The 15608-nt window shown below is 37.3% G+C and overlaps 1 protein-coding gene and 1 pseudogene across 3 annotated transcripts in view; both read right to left on the bottom strand.

The window, feature by feature from the left end:
* The window catches only part of LOC120718154, a 77495-nt gene extending 61887 nt beyond the window's left edge, over window positions 1-15608 (bottom strand). The window contains exons 1-5 of one of the 3 annotated variants that reach the window (XM_040006511.1): window positions 14610-15608; window positions 14250-14346; window positions 13766-13876; window positions 13151-13317; window positions 11549-12818 (exon numbers count right to left, since the gene is read on the bottom strand). In XM_040006511.1, the coding sequence (XP_039862445.1) occupies window positions 12614-12818; window positions 13151-13317; window positions 13766-13876; window positions 14250-14346; window positions 14610-14848 (819 nt within the window). In that variant the 5' untranslated portion in view covers window positions 14849-15608 and the 3' untranslated portion in view covers window positions 11549-12613. Of the gene's footprint in view, window positions 1-11548; window positions 12819-13150; window positions 13318-13765; window positions 13877-14249; window positions 14347-14609 lie in introns of those variants that run through there. The other 2 variants (XR_005692405.1, XM_040006512.1) reach the window with 2 other exon arrangements.
* Window positions 1399-5866, bottom strand: LOC120718153 (annotated as a pseudogene).

Below are 15608 nucleotides of genomic sequence, written 5' to 3'. Positions count from 1 at the left end.
AGAGTCATCATGTAGAACAGAGTGCAATGTAGCCAAGATCTTGGTGCCCTGAAAAATACCATTTGTTCAAATTGCAGGATTTGAACTTCCCGTTGGCTACAGTTCTTAGCATCAAACACTTGGTATTTGAGTATCTGAGTATTTGAGTTTTAACTGTTCTTTGTTCATTACTTATGATCCCGTGTCGGAGTGTTTCCAGAGGTGGGAAGTAACAAAGTAACTTTATTACTGTAACTAGAATTTTCAATTGTATTCTATTCTATTCTATCCTATTCTATTTTATTTATATAGCGCCAAATCACAACAACGAGGCGCTTTTTATTGAACAGTAGATCGTACAATAATACATACAGAGAAAACCCAACAATCATATGACCCCCTATGAGCAAGCACTTTGGCGACAGTGGGAAGGAAAAACTCCCTTTTAACAGAAGAAACCCTGCGGCAAGAACCAGGCTCAGGGAGGGGCGGGGCCATCTGCTGCGACTGGTTGGGGTAAGAGAAGGAAAACAGGATAAAGACATGCTGTGGAAGAGAGACAGAGGTTAATAACGTGTTTGATTCAATGCAGAGAGGTCTATTAACACAGTGAGTGAGAAAAGAGACTGGAAAGGAAAAACTCAATGCATCATGGGAATCCCCCATGCCTACGTCTATTGCAGCATAACTAAGGGAGGATTCAGGGTCACCTGGTCCAGTTTTCATCTGTATTTGAATATTTTTTCTTCTGACAACTTTGTACTTTACTCCCTACATTTTTAAACAAATATCTGTACTTTCTACTCCTTACGTGTTCAGAAAATGCTCATTACTTTACGTTCAGTGTTATCATTTATAACGTTTATACTCGGGGGTTAAAGTTGGCCGAAACTTTAATAAGGCAGGTGTCCGTATGTTGTGTTGGCGGTACTTTCAGCATCTAGCTAGTGCTACAGATAAGGAGGATGCATGAAGCGAGTGTTTTTTAAGTGGCATGCAATTTAAAAATCAATGTTTCTATCAGTCTAAGTAGCCTGAAAAGAAAAGCGTCTGTACTTCTTTAAGTTTCCTGGAAGACGTTTCACCTCGGATGAGAAAAAACCTTCACAGACAGTTTCTATTAGCTCAGCAAACATCAGAAAACACACAAGCTGTTTGTGTGCACTTTGTCGCACAGTACGTTCATAGCTAAAGGTCAAGTTGATGGATTTCACAGGGAGAGAAGAGAATGAGAGCTAACTTCACTCGGAGATGGATAAAGATTTAGGAAGACAAACCCGACAGGAGATGAGGAAGAGAGGTTAGATTTTAAGCTGAAGACTGCACAGTGACGCTTAAACAGAAAATTTAAAGCTTACATGCAATGTCATTATTTTAATCACATGTTGGAACTGTGTATGATGTGTTTTGATAAATTTATGTATTTTCATTGTCGTAAAATGTCCTGCAAAACAAACTAACCTATATTAACTTTGTGCTATTCAAATGTTGCATGGAAATACTGGGTAGTTTTGTCCAGGATAAACAGGTTAGTTTGCATTACAGGGCTGAATTTACAGTAAAGCACTGTGTTGGACTGGTGCACAGTAGCTGTGGTGCTCCTGGTCAGATTTAGGTTACATCAAGTGTAAGCAGCGACTTTGCATTTTAGATGATCATGCTTAGATTACTTCACTGAATTTAAACTTTATAGCAACTCTGTATAAAGTGTAGGGGGATAGACATCTGCCAGGATAGATGAAAAAACACATCTACACTTGTTGTGTAATTGTGTAAATCTACAGTAGAAGAGCAGGCCAGCTGATCACATCATGTACACTAAAAACCTCCTGGAGCCATAGCTGGACTGGCCATCAGATCATGCATAGCAGGCATCTGCCCGGTGGGCCAATGGGGAGTTTTTGTTTTTATGGGCCGATGGTTTTTATTTGTGTGTTTGTTGATTCGTTTTTTTTGTAACAGTATAAACAACGAAAGGTGGTGGACTGGCCAGAAGTTGGCCGATGTGTAAAATGTAAAAATAACTCAGTTGTTTGGTGGTGGCTATAGTGGAGCCTCCACTGAGCCCAGCAGGTGGATGAGGGAAAGGTGGATGAATAGTGGAATTGTAAAGTGCTTTGAGTGTCTAGAAAAGCGCTATATAAATGCAATCCATTATTAGTATGTACCTTTGACACATCTGATTATCTCAGAGTTTTTCTTTTTAACTGGCACACATTTGTTACTGGTTGATTGTGTACTTTGGGATTGAGTACTTATCCAGAGCTGTGTTCTTGTTTGCCATGCGAAGTATGTTAAGTGGGGCAATATTTCCACTTCTCTGGATTTCATGAATAACTGCATCAGTGAACTGGCATGTTTTCTCTGTCACTTGTAGACGGCTGTCTGGATGAACCAACCACAGCATCTATCTCAGCTTGGACTTTCTCTGCACACACAGAAAACAGGAAAATAAGTGTTGTGCACAGTTGACTAAGCTCACAAATATGTATCCCTGATAGATATTACCCTGACACACCTTGTATATCAGGGTAGTGGATCATATATAAAAGTCCCCAATGTAAAGTAGTAGTTGTGGTTTCAGTTCCAGCGCCAAGCAGGTCCATTGTGCAAGCCATCAAATTTTCGAGATAAAACCCAGAATCTTTATCTTCCTTCTATCAATGATACAAGAGAAAATTGTTATATTTGATTATGTACACAATATAAATACAAACCATCTTATCAAAACATTTTGTAAAGTAAAGAATAAAATTTTTTAAATTCCCCTCTCGCCCCCATGAAGGTGCAGAGATCTTGGATGTTGTTCCTGGTATCTGCTGGAGCCACTTGCTTTGCTCCGGGGTCACTGCACCGAGTGCACCATAACAGTGCAAGATCAACAGGACCCTAAGAGCCTTCATCAGGAACTCAACGGGGATGTGGCGAACAACACTAGAGACCAACAGGATCTACCAAGGAGATGCACTGTCCCCACTGATGTTCTGCATAGGACTTCCAGATACAGACAGACAAAATGGTGATGGTTAACCAACCAGACATAGTAGTTGTAGACAAGCAGGAGAAGATGTAGCAGAAGACGTACTGATAAACGTACCAATACGGAATGACAGTAACATCTCAAAAAATGAACACGAAATACTGGAGAAGTACCGGGGGCTCAGAGAAGAGCTGAAGAAGGTGGAGAGTGAAGGTAACAGTGGTCCCAGTGGTACTCGGAGCACTAGGTGCAGTGACTCCCAAGTTAGGTGAATGGCTCCAGCAGATCCCTCTGTCCAGAAGAGTTAGAGTTAGAACCCTTAAGCTCCCAGCCTCTGGTAGAGGACCTGAGCTTGAAGGATAGACTACTTGCAGAGGCGAGAGGGGAATTAATTTTTTTCATAAAGCAAATCGAGATAGACATTAAAACACTAACCTCTCCCATTTCTTTGAGAAAGGAGTCAATGTAGTCTCTTGGTGATGAAGGGTCAAAGTTTTCCTGGTGTTCTTTGATCCTAGTTTCTACAAATTCAGCTATTTTCTTTGTCAAGATAAATATTGTCTGGTGTGATCCAGGCAGCCACTTCATCAGCCAGGGTATTGTATTGTACATCTGCAGAGCAGGAAGACAGTAACCAGATTATCTAATTGACTGGCCGTATTAACATAAGCAATGATAAAGATCATTATTACTGTGTGTTCATGAATTTTAGGTTTGAAACCTGCAGCTGTATCATTGCAAGAACGGCCCTCCCAGTATGAACCCGAGTGGCATTTTGTTATTGGACTTCTGGTCTACTCTCTTTATAAGAGCTTAAATGCTTTTTTTAAAATAACTTTTTTTAAGCGTCTCCCAGCGCAATTCTTCCTGCAACTGGTCCATCGGGTTATTGTCTCCCCAGATCAACTTCCCTTGTGCTTTTGGAAATCAGTTTTCATTTTTCCTATTTGTGTTTTCTTTTTTCCTATTTCCGTTGTGCTTTGTTTGCTTTTGCAGCCTTTTTGTTATTGCTGGTGTTTTCTTAAGTTGCAGTCCGTTTGGCCTCTCAGGGCCACCATATTAATGTAATAACTTAAAGGTGGGATAATTATTTAGTTGAATTAGTTTATGTATAGGTAGTTAGGTAGGTCATTTGTTTCTTTTCATATTAAGTGTGTTTATTATTGGATGGCACCTCTATACAGGGCACAAGTTGGGCATGCACCAAGAAAACAAAACAAAACAAAGAAAACAAAAGGGCAATTTAGTTAAGAGTGAAGTCACACAGCTTTGTGACCTGTCTGTCTCTCTTCATTTTTAAAATGGTTCAAAACGTTTTAGTGTGAAACATATCACTGCCACAATGTTTGTAAACAGCTCGGTGTCAAAGTAAAAAAGGCTCAATGAAGTTTATTAAAAAGTCTTTTTGAGCTGTTTGCTTGGAACTGTGAATTAATTTAAGGCTAGAAGTCAGGGGTGTCAAGCTAAGGCTTCATTCATTAGGATTTACACTCATCATCACGGTGTGATTGGTTTTATAATAGCAACAAGCAGCTCTGCTTAAATTGTTGCCCTTACTGTATCTAACCAGGAAATGTTAGAAATTGAATGGATGAATTGGTTCTGTTTGGCTTTCACAGGCGATGGGTAAATCTGATACTGCTGTATTGTAGATCCACATTCAGTAAATAATCCTTTCTGGAGTGTATTTCACTTGTAATGCACAGTGGTGAAAAACCGCCAAGTGGACATCACAGCAGATAGATATGCAAATTGATTAAGCACACATTTACATCCATGTTTGAGACTGGAACTAGAAGTACATGAATGTATGAATAACATGCACTCACCCGTGCTGTCAAATTTCCATGTAATCGAACAACGTCATTCATTGTCTGGAGAATATGCTGAAATTGCTTGTCAGTGTACTCAAATCGATTGCCGAACACCAAACAGCAGATGATGTTTGAGACTGCATTATTAATCAGGGTTCCTAGCATTAAAGGGTCTGCCTGGAAAATGAGGAGAAAAAAACATCCATAAAATTAAAAAAATGAATTAATTAAATTCAAATTCAAATACATAGTTGGGAACAAAGAGGACCTTGAAAATTGCAAGTGAAATGCACCTCCAACTCTTACCCAAGGGTGTCAAATAAACTTTGGTGTAAAGGATTAGGGAAATGTCCCGAGTGTTTCAGAACATTTCAGCAAATAATTGTGAATCTTAACAAAGAATTGGAGCGATATCAAATAACACTAAAATCAAATGAACAGGATATAATGCATGTCAACAAGTGGAGAAACAGAGTGGGTGCTGTTTCTAATGTTTGGCCTCTGATTAGAACTCCTTGTTAAAGCATAAATCAGGTGATGAGCTACAGGTAAAGAAAAGTGGGACAATTATTAAAGAAACTTTTTAGGCCATGTGCTTTAGTACTGTGAACCTTATAAACATGTCATATGGTAAGCAATGGTGAATTCTATTTAAATTTTATAAACACACATACTAAACATAGATAACATGTAACTATATTGTTTTTTTTTTTCTTGTGCCTTGCTGATCTGTGAAAGCCTCTGTGAGATACTGGCACTCCTGCTGGATGGATGACTCCAGGGTCTTCTTCCCCAGACCAAAGTTCCTGAATGTGTGAAGAACAAATCTCCTCTGTTGCTTCCAGGGATAACCATTTGATATCACAAGACCTTTTGGAAATAAAAATTAAATTAGACCTGATGTGATCAGTTCAAACAAGTTTTTGGAATTTTGGAGGGAAAAATACAAACACTACCTTTATTCCCTGTAATTGATTCAAATAAGGGTATAATTGGGCGATCCACGAAGTCTTCTCCTTGGTGAACCAGGGCTTCTTTCACAAGTTTGTAACCATGAACGACCACAATCCTACCACCAAAGAGTCGAAGGCCTGAAAATGTTTCCATATTTCTCTGCAAACTGAACACAGACAGTATATTGTTGTTTTTGGAGCAAGATACATTCTGAGGAGGCTATATAATAATAATAATAATGATAATAATAATAATAGTACATTTTATTTGTAGGCGCCTTTCAGACCTTCAAGGTCACCTTACAATAACACGTGAACAATACCATAAAAAAACATTTAAAATATATGTATATATAATAAACATGGTAAAATAAAATTTAGACATAAACAGTCATAAAAGTGTAAAGGCAAGTATAAAAAACTGAGCAGGTAAAAATGGACTAAGACAGATCAGGTGTATGCAATTCTAAATAGATGAGTTTTGAGACGTGATTTAAAAGTGGTGAGACAGTGTGTGGCGGGAGAACAAGTGGAAGTGCATTCCAAAGTCTTGGGGCAGAACAACTAAAGGCTCTGAGTCCAATGGTAGTCAGGTGAGCAGGTGGAACCGACAGAAGGGAAGCTGAAGAAGAGCGGAGTGTACGGGGGGGAGTATGTATGGAGAAGATCGGATAGATATGGAGGAGCTAGGTTATGAAGCGCTTTGAAAGTGAGAAGCAGGATCTTGAAATTGACACGGAGGTGAATTGGAAGCCAATGGAGCTGTTTAAGAACAGGTGTTATATGTTCAGTGGATCTAGTTCTGGAAATAATACAAGCAGCTGTATTTTGAACTAACTGCAATTTATGGAGGGATTTATGAGGTAGACCATAGAGAAGAGAATTACAGTAATCTAAACGAGATGTGACAAGAGCATTGACAAGTATGGTGGTACTGTGTGGAGTGAGTGAGGGACGAAGGCGGTTATTATTACGGAGATGAAAGTAGGAGTAGTATATATTATATATATTCATATTTTGCAATTTATATAAGAAGAGGTTTTTGTTGTTTTTTACTTAATATCGGAACTGCTGTAAGTTAGTAGGCCACAGTTAATTTCTTCTGAGATTAATAAAATATTCTTATTCTGCATTCAGCAGAGTGGGGAATTCAGAACAGCTTTGGCAATAAGACAAGTTCCTATAGTTATGAAAATGTCACTATATCAGGTGTTAGCCTACCTGTAATGAGGCCGTTAAGTTAATATTCAGTTAAATAGCTAAACTTGTGAGCAATAAATACCAGTTCAGTGAAGGGATCAATGAACCTCTTAGGTTTATTGAACCCTTCACTTTACCCACATGGGCACGGGAGGAAGCTAAATGCAATACAAACACAAAGTATTTCTATAGAAGCTAAATAATGACTCTGTCTACTTCGGTGTAAATTATGCCTCCTTGCACTCCAGTGATTCATTTCACATGTTTGTTTCCTTTCACATTATTTTTCTTGTTTTATTATTAGTCAGTCAGCTGCAGGTGAACTCTGTATGGTTGAATGAAGGGTTTTTTTCAATTTCAAATGTTTTTTTTAATTTTATTATAATATAATAACTTTTTATTTAGGAATGGACTCATACCTCTGTTAACTGGTAGATTGGATACGATGAAGGTCACCAATGAAAGGAAGAGCCCAGGGTCCAGGAGGAAAGTTTTTTGGCACTCTGTTCTTCAGAAAATCTGTCAACAGTAGAGAAACAGTCAAAATATTAAAATAATTTTGCCATCTATCCACTCCAAGCCGAGAACCTTGTATATCAACTCCATATCTTCTCTTCATCTGTCCTGCTACAAGTGAACAGAGGACAAACACAATCAGTTAAACACCACTGCAAGGGCGTAGATTTGGCATGGACGGAAGGGACGTGTCCCCACCAATATCGAGCGATTATTGAATTGTCCCCACCAATAATTTGATCTCTTCGAGTAAAGAAAAACAACCCGATAGAAAGAAAAAAAAAACGATCTGTCAGCGTGTAAATGTTGTCCCAGGGACATCGTGTAAATGTTGTCCGAGGGACATCGTGTAAATGTTGTCCCAGGGACATCGTGTAAATGTTGTTCCAGGGACATTGCGTAAATGTTGTTCCAGGGACATCGTGTGATAGCTTGTTAATAATGGAATGAAAATTATTGATTGTTATTAACTTGTGAAAAAGAAGTGTAACAAATCCACATGTTATGTTCTTACACCCTTACAGAAACTGACTCCTTCACAATGTCAGGTAAATGTCAACTCATGTTGAATAATCAACCAATCAAGCCTTTTATTATCACATGCAATGTTACACGTACAACTGCAATGAAAATTTCACCCCCTTCTGACCATACATATATTGCGTAAACATCACATTGGGAAGACAGGTCGGAAACAGTTAGGAAGGTCAGAAAACAATTTAATTAATAGATGAGGGGAGAGGAGAAAAAAGAACTACAACCAGACAAAGCTCCTAGAAGACTGAAATGGATGATGGTTGCAGCATGCAAAAAGAAAATGATATCTGTTGACTACAGCATATGCTTTCTCACAGATTACCTTGTGGGAGTAGCTGGACCAAACTATTGGTATTTCAAGTTTGAAATCCCTGTTTGACCAGACAAACATTTCAGATGAGGTACCTCTTGACATAAAAATCCTTTTATGTTGTCATAAAACTAATGTTAAATTCTGCTTTAAATACACTTTATTGTACAATTTACTTAATGAATCGTATTCCTTAGTTCTGTTTTTATTTATATGTATTTATTTATTTGTTTTATAAGGTAATAGATGGCCTAATCTATTTGCAGTGTGAGGTATGTTGAAAAGCTTGTTTGATCATAATGACATAGCATGTTTACGTTTTTTGTAATGTATTTGAAAACATAGGTGTATTTATGTTATTTTTATAGAATTTCCCTCACATTTATCCAATACCAAGCCAAATCACTGGAAAAATTTGGATGGGTCCACAAGAGCACAAAGTGCATACTTTTTGAAGGTATGACTTGGACTGTGGTAACTATGTTCTTATCACAAAGGGTTTATAAGTTGCCACTATAAACAAACAGCATTTTCCAAAAATTGAAGTCTTGTCAGAAGAACCTGAAAAATACCTTTCTGAAACCTTTTCTGTGTAAAGACTTGCTCAAAAGCAATGCACACAGATTAAAACATTTCTGTCTTGGCCAACTGATAAAGAACACCAAAAATTGAGTGGTGTGTGTTGAGTCTGTGGTCTTGATTTGTTTTGTACACACTATAGAAATTAATTAATGTAAACAAAAAATGACACTTTCTATATGTTTGTGTATCTGCAGAATTAATTACAAGTCTCACCTGACAAGCTTTCGCAGTTTTGCAGTGTCATTCTTGACAGAAAAACATACTTGTCACATTCTTTTTATTTCCAGAAAAACATCTTTCAGATGTATGAGAAATTGATTGGAGCCTGTCTGGAAAACGGCAGCCACTGGACCTTGTTTTATAAGTTGCACAGATTTTGCACTCTCTTTTGCATTTTGCATTTTGCATGATACTTTTCAGTGTCCCTCATTAGGAAAGCTCAAGGCCCAAGCCTACCATATCCATCTTTTTACAAAACAGTTTTGTGACATACCCAAGAGGACCATAGTCTATATGAATTCATTTGGTGAGTCGGAGGTCAGAAAAAGTGCGGTGTTGAAAAACTGGAGGTAATTAATTAACATATTTAACATAACATATTTAATTTAATTGAAACCATTACCGAACGTGGTTATTGATTTCTCTATATGCTTTTTATTTGTAATAACTGTGATCTCTCAGCTCATTTGCTTCAGCAAGAGGCTGCGCTGGAGAGTGGACCTTGTCACATGTGAGCCACCCACATCAACAGGATGGGAACTCATGTGGAGTGCATGTCATAATGGTACTGAAAACTATAGCTTTAACCTATATAAGTAATGTTTACATTTTTGCCTATTCAGTTTTTAAAGCCTTAGAGGCAGGATGGTAAAATCTCAATTTTTTTTTGTAGATTGAACCATTTCAGCAGTAATGCTTTGCTTTGGTTGCTCTGTTTTTTTTTTCTCGGGGGGGGGGGTTAAAAAAACAAAACATTTCTTTGTTAATCTAATTCTTTTTGTTCGTTTTTTTTTTTTCTTCTTCTTCGTCAATTATTAGTTTGCCCAATCTCTCATTGACGGTAAAACACAAGTGGAGGAGTACAACACTGAAATCACAAAGCTCAGGTCCCGACTTTGCCACTACTTATTTTCCTCAGTAGGTAAAGATAAAATTAGCTGCCTTCTTTTTCTCTAACATTGGAAGATGTAACTTGTACTTAAACAAATTATATTTTGCAGATCGAACTAGGAAGTGCAGTCAGTGCTGGTGTGTGATTGCAGCCAAAGACCGGGTACACTATGACATGTCCTTAGCCATATAGATTGTTTATATAATGGACTTTGTTCATTTGTTTTTTGTTTGTTTATTTCTTCTTCTTTTTTCTTTTTTTTTTAAATTCACAGGTGCAGTGCCAGAAATGTGGTGCATACAAGCACATGCGTTGTTCAAAGTCTGTTTGTGGCATCTGTATCTTCTGTGAGAGTAAGTCACAATATAACTAAACAATGTCCAAAAATGTTTAAAGTGAAATTTTTTTTCGTAATTTTGCCTTTGCACACCAGGACTGTGTAATTAAAGTGGACGTTTCAAGATCCAGTTTTTACACAAAACTATTTTAGACATAACTGTGTCGTATTGTGGGGATTTCTCTTCACAATTAAATTGATATAGTGCTGTTTATTACGGAAGCGTAGAGCTGCCACCCAGGCAAAAGAAAAATACAAGTGTATCACGTTATAACGTGAAAGGTTTATTGTTCTAACAAGATACTTTTCCAGTTTGTACAATATACTATCATGTTTGTACAATACTACTTGGCACGGTTTGAACAACAATAATAGCACGTTATGACAATATACTATAAGTATTCACGTGCGGACAATATAATATTGATATTGTACGACGTGATCCTATTATTGTACTGAAAGTGATAATTATGTCTGATTGGAAGAACGTGATATTATGGGGTAAACGGTAATGTCCACAGTTTGTTTATTTATTTGTTTGAATTCAACATATTTTATTAAAGTAATTGAACTTGAACACAGAAAAAACTGAATCAAATAATCATAAAATCAAATCACTTGCACTATACTGAAGTCTAATCTACTCTGAGCTAATGCCAGTTTCCAACACTAATGATCGGGTGTGAAGGAGAGAGATGAGGGTGTGCACGGCCACTGGTGCTCTTATCACTGTTCTTTGTGATACAATCCAACAGGAAAGCAGTCAAACCCTTGGACATTAGCCAAGTTAACGTTCACAAATATATACACACAGATGAACTCTGAGCCCCAATGTCAGCATTAGCACAAACATGCCACTTCATACCAAATCTCAGTGTGAGGTCAGGTGTTAGTCTCATTCCATTACTCTGGCTATATTTTCTTACTCATCATTACTATTAAACTTATACTTAAGACTAACTATTAACAAAATCACACCCCAATAACTCTGTTATTATACTTTGTATTTAATCATAAAAAGGCTGGATGTTGAAACCTTTTACTTCTATTTTGTATGAGCCGGGGGTTCTCAACAGCTGATACTCTATGTCCAAAAAGTGACAGGTATCGTTTTATGGAGCAAAAAACTTAAGAGCGCATATTTTATAAATAATACCAACAATTACAAATGCAGACCTTTAATAGTAATAAGTAATCCTTTATTTATAATGCATAGCAATATAAAAAATAGTAACATATGAAAATATTACAATGGGCACAGATGAATTTGTATCAAAAACAGCAACCAAGCCAAAGTAATGAATAACACACATAAATAACAACTGCTTGAGAGAGCAAACAATTTCTTTTCATCTGTTCCTTGGCAGAAAGTTAAGACAGCTATTCAGCTTTAGGTTTCAATAAACAGAAGTAATGGATGCAGTCCCTTTGAAATGTCACACAAAAGTCTACTTGTGCATATACTTAGCTTTAACTCTTCTCTTTTTTGTTTTGTATTCCAAAAGGTTTTCATTTTCTCCAGAGGATGTCTCTCTTTCAGTGGTTATCGACTGTTCACATTCATTTTCGCAGACTGTTGGAATGTCGATGCTGGCCGAACGTTTCTTGCTAGAATACAATGGCCTAATTTTGCGTGCATTATCTGTCGTCTTTATTTCGTACTGGCATATACTTTTGCCTACTTCTTGTTTTGTTTTTAAGACATTTGTATGCAGTTCATCTATCATTGCAGTAATACCCTCTGGAATGAATGCCCACTGTTTAACTGTGTCTAAAACAGCATTTAGTTTTCCAACCACATCTTCTGTGCATTTTTTGTCTGTGCTTTCAACTACAGGAGTGTCATTCAAAGTTGATAGAGGACTTTTCAGAGAGTTTTTCATTTGTTTAAAATGGCTACAAGCCACATTCAGGCAAGCGCATGTGTTATAGTGAGAGAACGTACAACAAGTGCACTGAAGTGTTTCAGCCGATGCAAAAAAACACAGATTCCCAAACAAACTTGGCATTTTTATCACTTTCAAGTCCTCACAGTGTACAAAGTAATGCCTTTCTTTCACTGCAATTCTTGCCAAGGTAAAAATGTCTGTTTCCATGTTTAGATAGATGTCATTGTCAACCTCTGATAATTTTGCAAGTAACACTAGATGCTTGCAAAGAAGTCCTTGTAAGCCATATGTACAGTTGCAGTAGGACTCAACAGGGCAGACATCATACACTATGTCTTCTCTTGACTCAGATGGGACTTGATATGCATTAACTCCATGGCTGTTCTTGACTGTAATTTTAAGAGCTCAACCACTTTCCATCAGTCTTGAAGCAGAGTCTGAAACTTGAGACAAGGTGTCAGCAAACCTGTTTTTCATGCGGCCCACATCTTGCAGGGTTTTTATGACTGAGAAGCAGTCGTCGGCCTTCCCTAGGAGCACTTCAGTCAGATCATCCAGACGCCTATTCTTGTAGCCAGATAAAAACTGGTATTTCAGGCGGTGGAAAAATCTGAAAAACAGTTATTTGAAATGATTAGTAACTGTAATTGAAGGAATTTAAAGTTTTAACCAAGACTGTATTATTTTTAAAAAAATTGGAATACCTATTGCACACGTCTTTTATAAAGGAATGCTCTGTGCCGGTTTAGCTGATTTAGGCAAATCCACCTACTCTGTTTTTTGTTGTGATAACATAAAAAACGCTGCTAGAATTTAAAGGATTTGCCTAAAACCTGTTCTGGCAATGACATGAAGAACCTACTCAGTTTAGCCTCTTGGATTAAAGCATAATATCTTTTTTTCAGCAATACAATCGAATGAGGTCAAAATAATAAATCATACCTTTCAATCACATTGTTTGTTTCAGAACGAGCGTGACTGAAGCGACGGCCGTAGTCACACCACATGTGGCCAATGCCTTCCCAGTGCTTCTGAAAATACTGGCACACCAAAGGGTATTGCTTAAATGTCTGGCAGAACTCTGCTGATGTGGCTTTAAAGTCGTCCTCCTAAGAGAATTGGATGCAACAGAATATATTTCAATCCATTTAACAGACCTATTGAAATCTTTAATATTATGTATTGAAGCCCTTTTCCTTTTATTGAATAACATTAAGAATTTTAAGTTATTAATAATATGTCGTGTTTTTGTATTAAGAAGCAATTATTTCTTCCCTTACAATGGCTAAGAAGGAACACTAAACCTATAAGCATATTTGGTTTCAGCATCTGTCTGTGAAAGAATCCCACTCACAAGTTCTACTGCGCAGTGGGTGACACAATGATGGTCTGCACAGCTTAAGTACTTGTTTTGATAAGCAAGATAAGAAGGCAGTTTTAGAGATTGTTTCAAAGATCTATTTTGTATCTCTCTGTAACTTTTTTTAGCAACTGAAAGTTATTATGCTCTTAGTGTAATCAAGAAATCAAAATGTGAAATAGACAAATTACACTTACAGATGTGCAAGCTTTCAGCTTACAAAAGAAAGAAATGATTTCATTTCTCTTTTGGGTGTTAGAAAGCCCATGGACCCCGGACTCTGATTTTGAAAGCCATCGATTAACAGCCTGTGAATGTAAGAGAAAAAAAGTTAATCTGGAGAGAGAGACAGAGGAGCAGCTGTACAAAAAGCATAAAAGAAAGCTGACGTCCAAAAATAACTTTGTCACTCACTGGACAAGAGGACCTGTGCATTACAGAAATCAACCAGGCAAACATATTTTTAAATGTCAAAAAGAGCTTTGGGAAGCAGCCACCAGAAGATGAGTGCACTGTGGTCTTAAATGAATGGACAAAGTCACTCAACATTTTATCCCTTTATATTCATTAACCTGAGTAGGTGAATATCACAATGAGGCAAATCATAACAACAGGACCCTGTTGTAAAAATGTGTTTCAGGTGCATCTTAGACAACGTGAAAAGAAAACAATGTGGTTTACCTGCAAGACATGGTACCAGCATAGAAGGATAGCTGACTCTGGAAAAACCTTCTGCAAAGCATTTATTTCCGCAAAGTCTTTGTCAACCATAAATGCTCTACAGAAAAAAAGAAAACACTAAATGAGATTAAACAGTATGAAAATGTTTTTGCTATCTCAAAGCACCACTTCAATGCCAAATTAAACATTTCAACTCACAAGTAGATATATAAAATACTGCATACAGCCTATAGGAATAACTTTAACAACTGGAAAGTTTTTTGCAGCCCATGCTGCAGCTATAGCATTAGATTCTGGCATGTTATAGCTTTTTTGAAAAGGAATTATTTCAAAATTAATAGCTGTCAATGTATTATTTACCTCGGGGAAGTTGGGAAATGCTCACAAACTATTCCAAGAACAGTTTCCAGGGTTTTCTGACTTTCGTTGCTGACAATAGCATAGGCCACAGGGACTCCATGCCCATGATCATCTCTTACAACAAGTGTGAATAAGGGAAATGAATACTGGTTAACGCAGTGCGTGGTGTCAACAAATACTAACTGTTTTGCATAGTTCTCCATGTTTGATTTCATTACAGGTGTCTGCAAAACAATCATTAGTTCTTGGTCAGATGTTCTCTTCTATCAACCATACATATGTTCTTGATGTTTTCCATTAAGTAAGGTATGTACACTTTGACTGTCTCCACAGTTAAAGTGCTTCTTCCTCATCATGCAGGTTCTAACACTGTCAATGTCACGTGGTGTGACAAAATGCTCTCTGTTGTGAAGATCTCTGTGTCCATGTTCTTTGGCCCATATATGACATTCGGTTAGTATGATGGCTGGCTTAGTTCCAAGGGAAAGCAGTTCCTCAATCTTCCTCCTCAAATCACTGGAAATATTGTTGAAATGTGCGTCTTTTGGGTCCGAAGGATCATGCCCATCATGCTTATCATATGTACGCTGCACGATGACTGTGTGGTCTTTCCAACATTTGAGTACTTTAAATGAAACATAGGCCTTACAGCCCACTGCTCTGTAGCTGTTTCGACTTTTTTTCCCAGCTCTGATGCAGTTGAATTTGTAATAGTCTCTTTTCCTGTCTTTACCTGAGGCAACATTTAAACATTTATAATGTCCATGAAGGGTTAATGAGTTCAATTTTTCTAACACAACACTGAATGGGTCCTCCTGGCATTGTGACACATGCACACAAAGTTGTGTATCTTTTCCAGTTCTTTTTTTTGTCGTCATTCAGAACACTTCTTCTAATTATATCGTCCATTTCTGGTGGAAAAATAACGAAGGTTTAATTAGTCAATATTCATTAATTCATTTTAACTTGTTTTGGGGTTTTTTGCAATACAATGTAAAT

This window comes from Simochromis diagramma, unplaced genomic scaffold, assembly GCF_900408965.1.
Source record: "Simochromis diagramma unplaced genomic scaffold, fSimDia1.1 OVJJ01000518.1, whole genome shotgun sequence".
Taxonomy (NCBI): domain Eukaryota; kingdom Metazoa; phylum Chordata; class Actinopteri; order Cichliformes; family Cichlidae; genus Simochromis; species Simochromis diagramma.
Note: the sequence above shows the minus strand (reverse complement) of the source record. Positions and strands in the feature narration are given on the sequence as shown.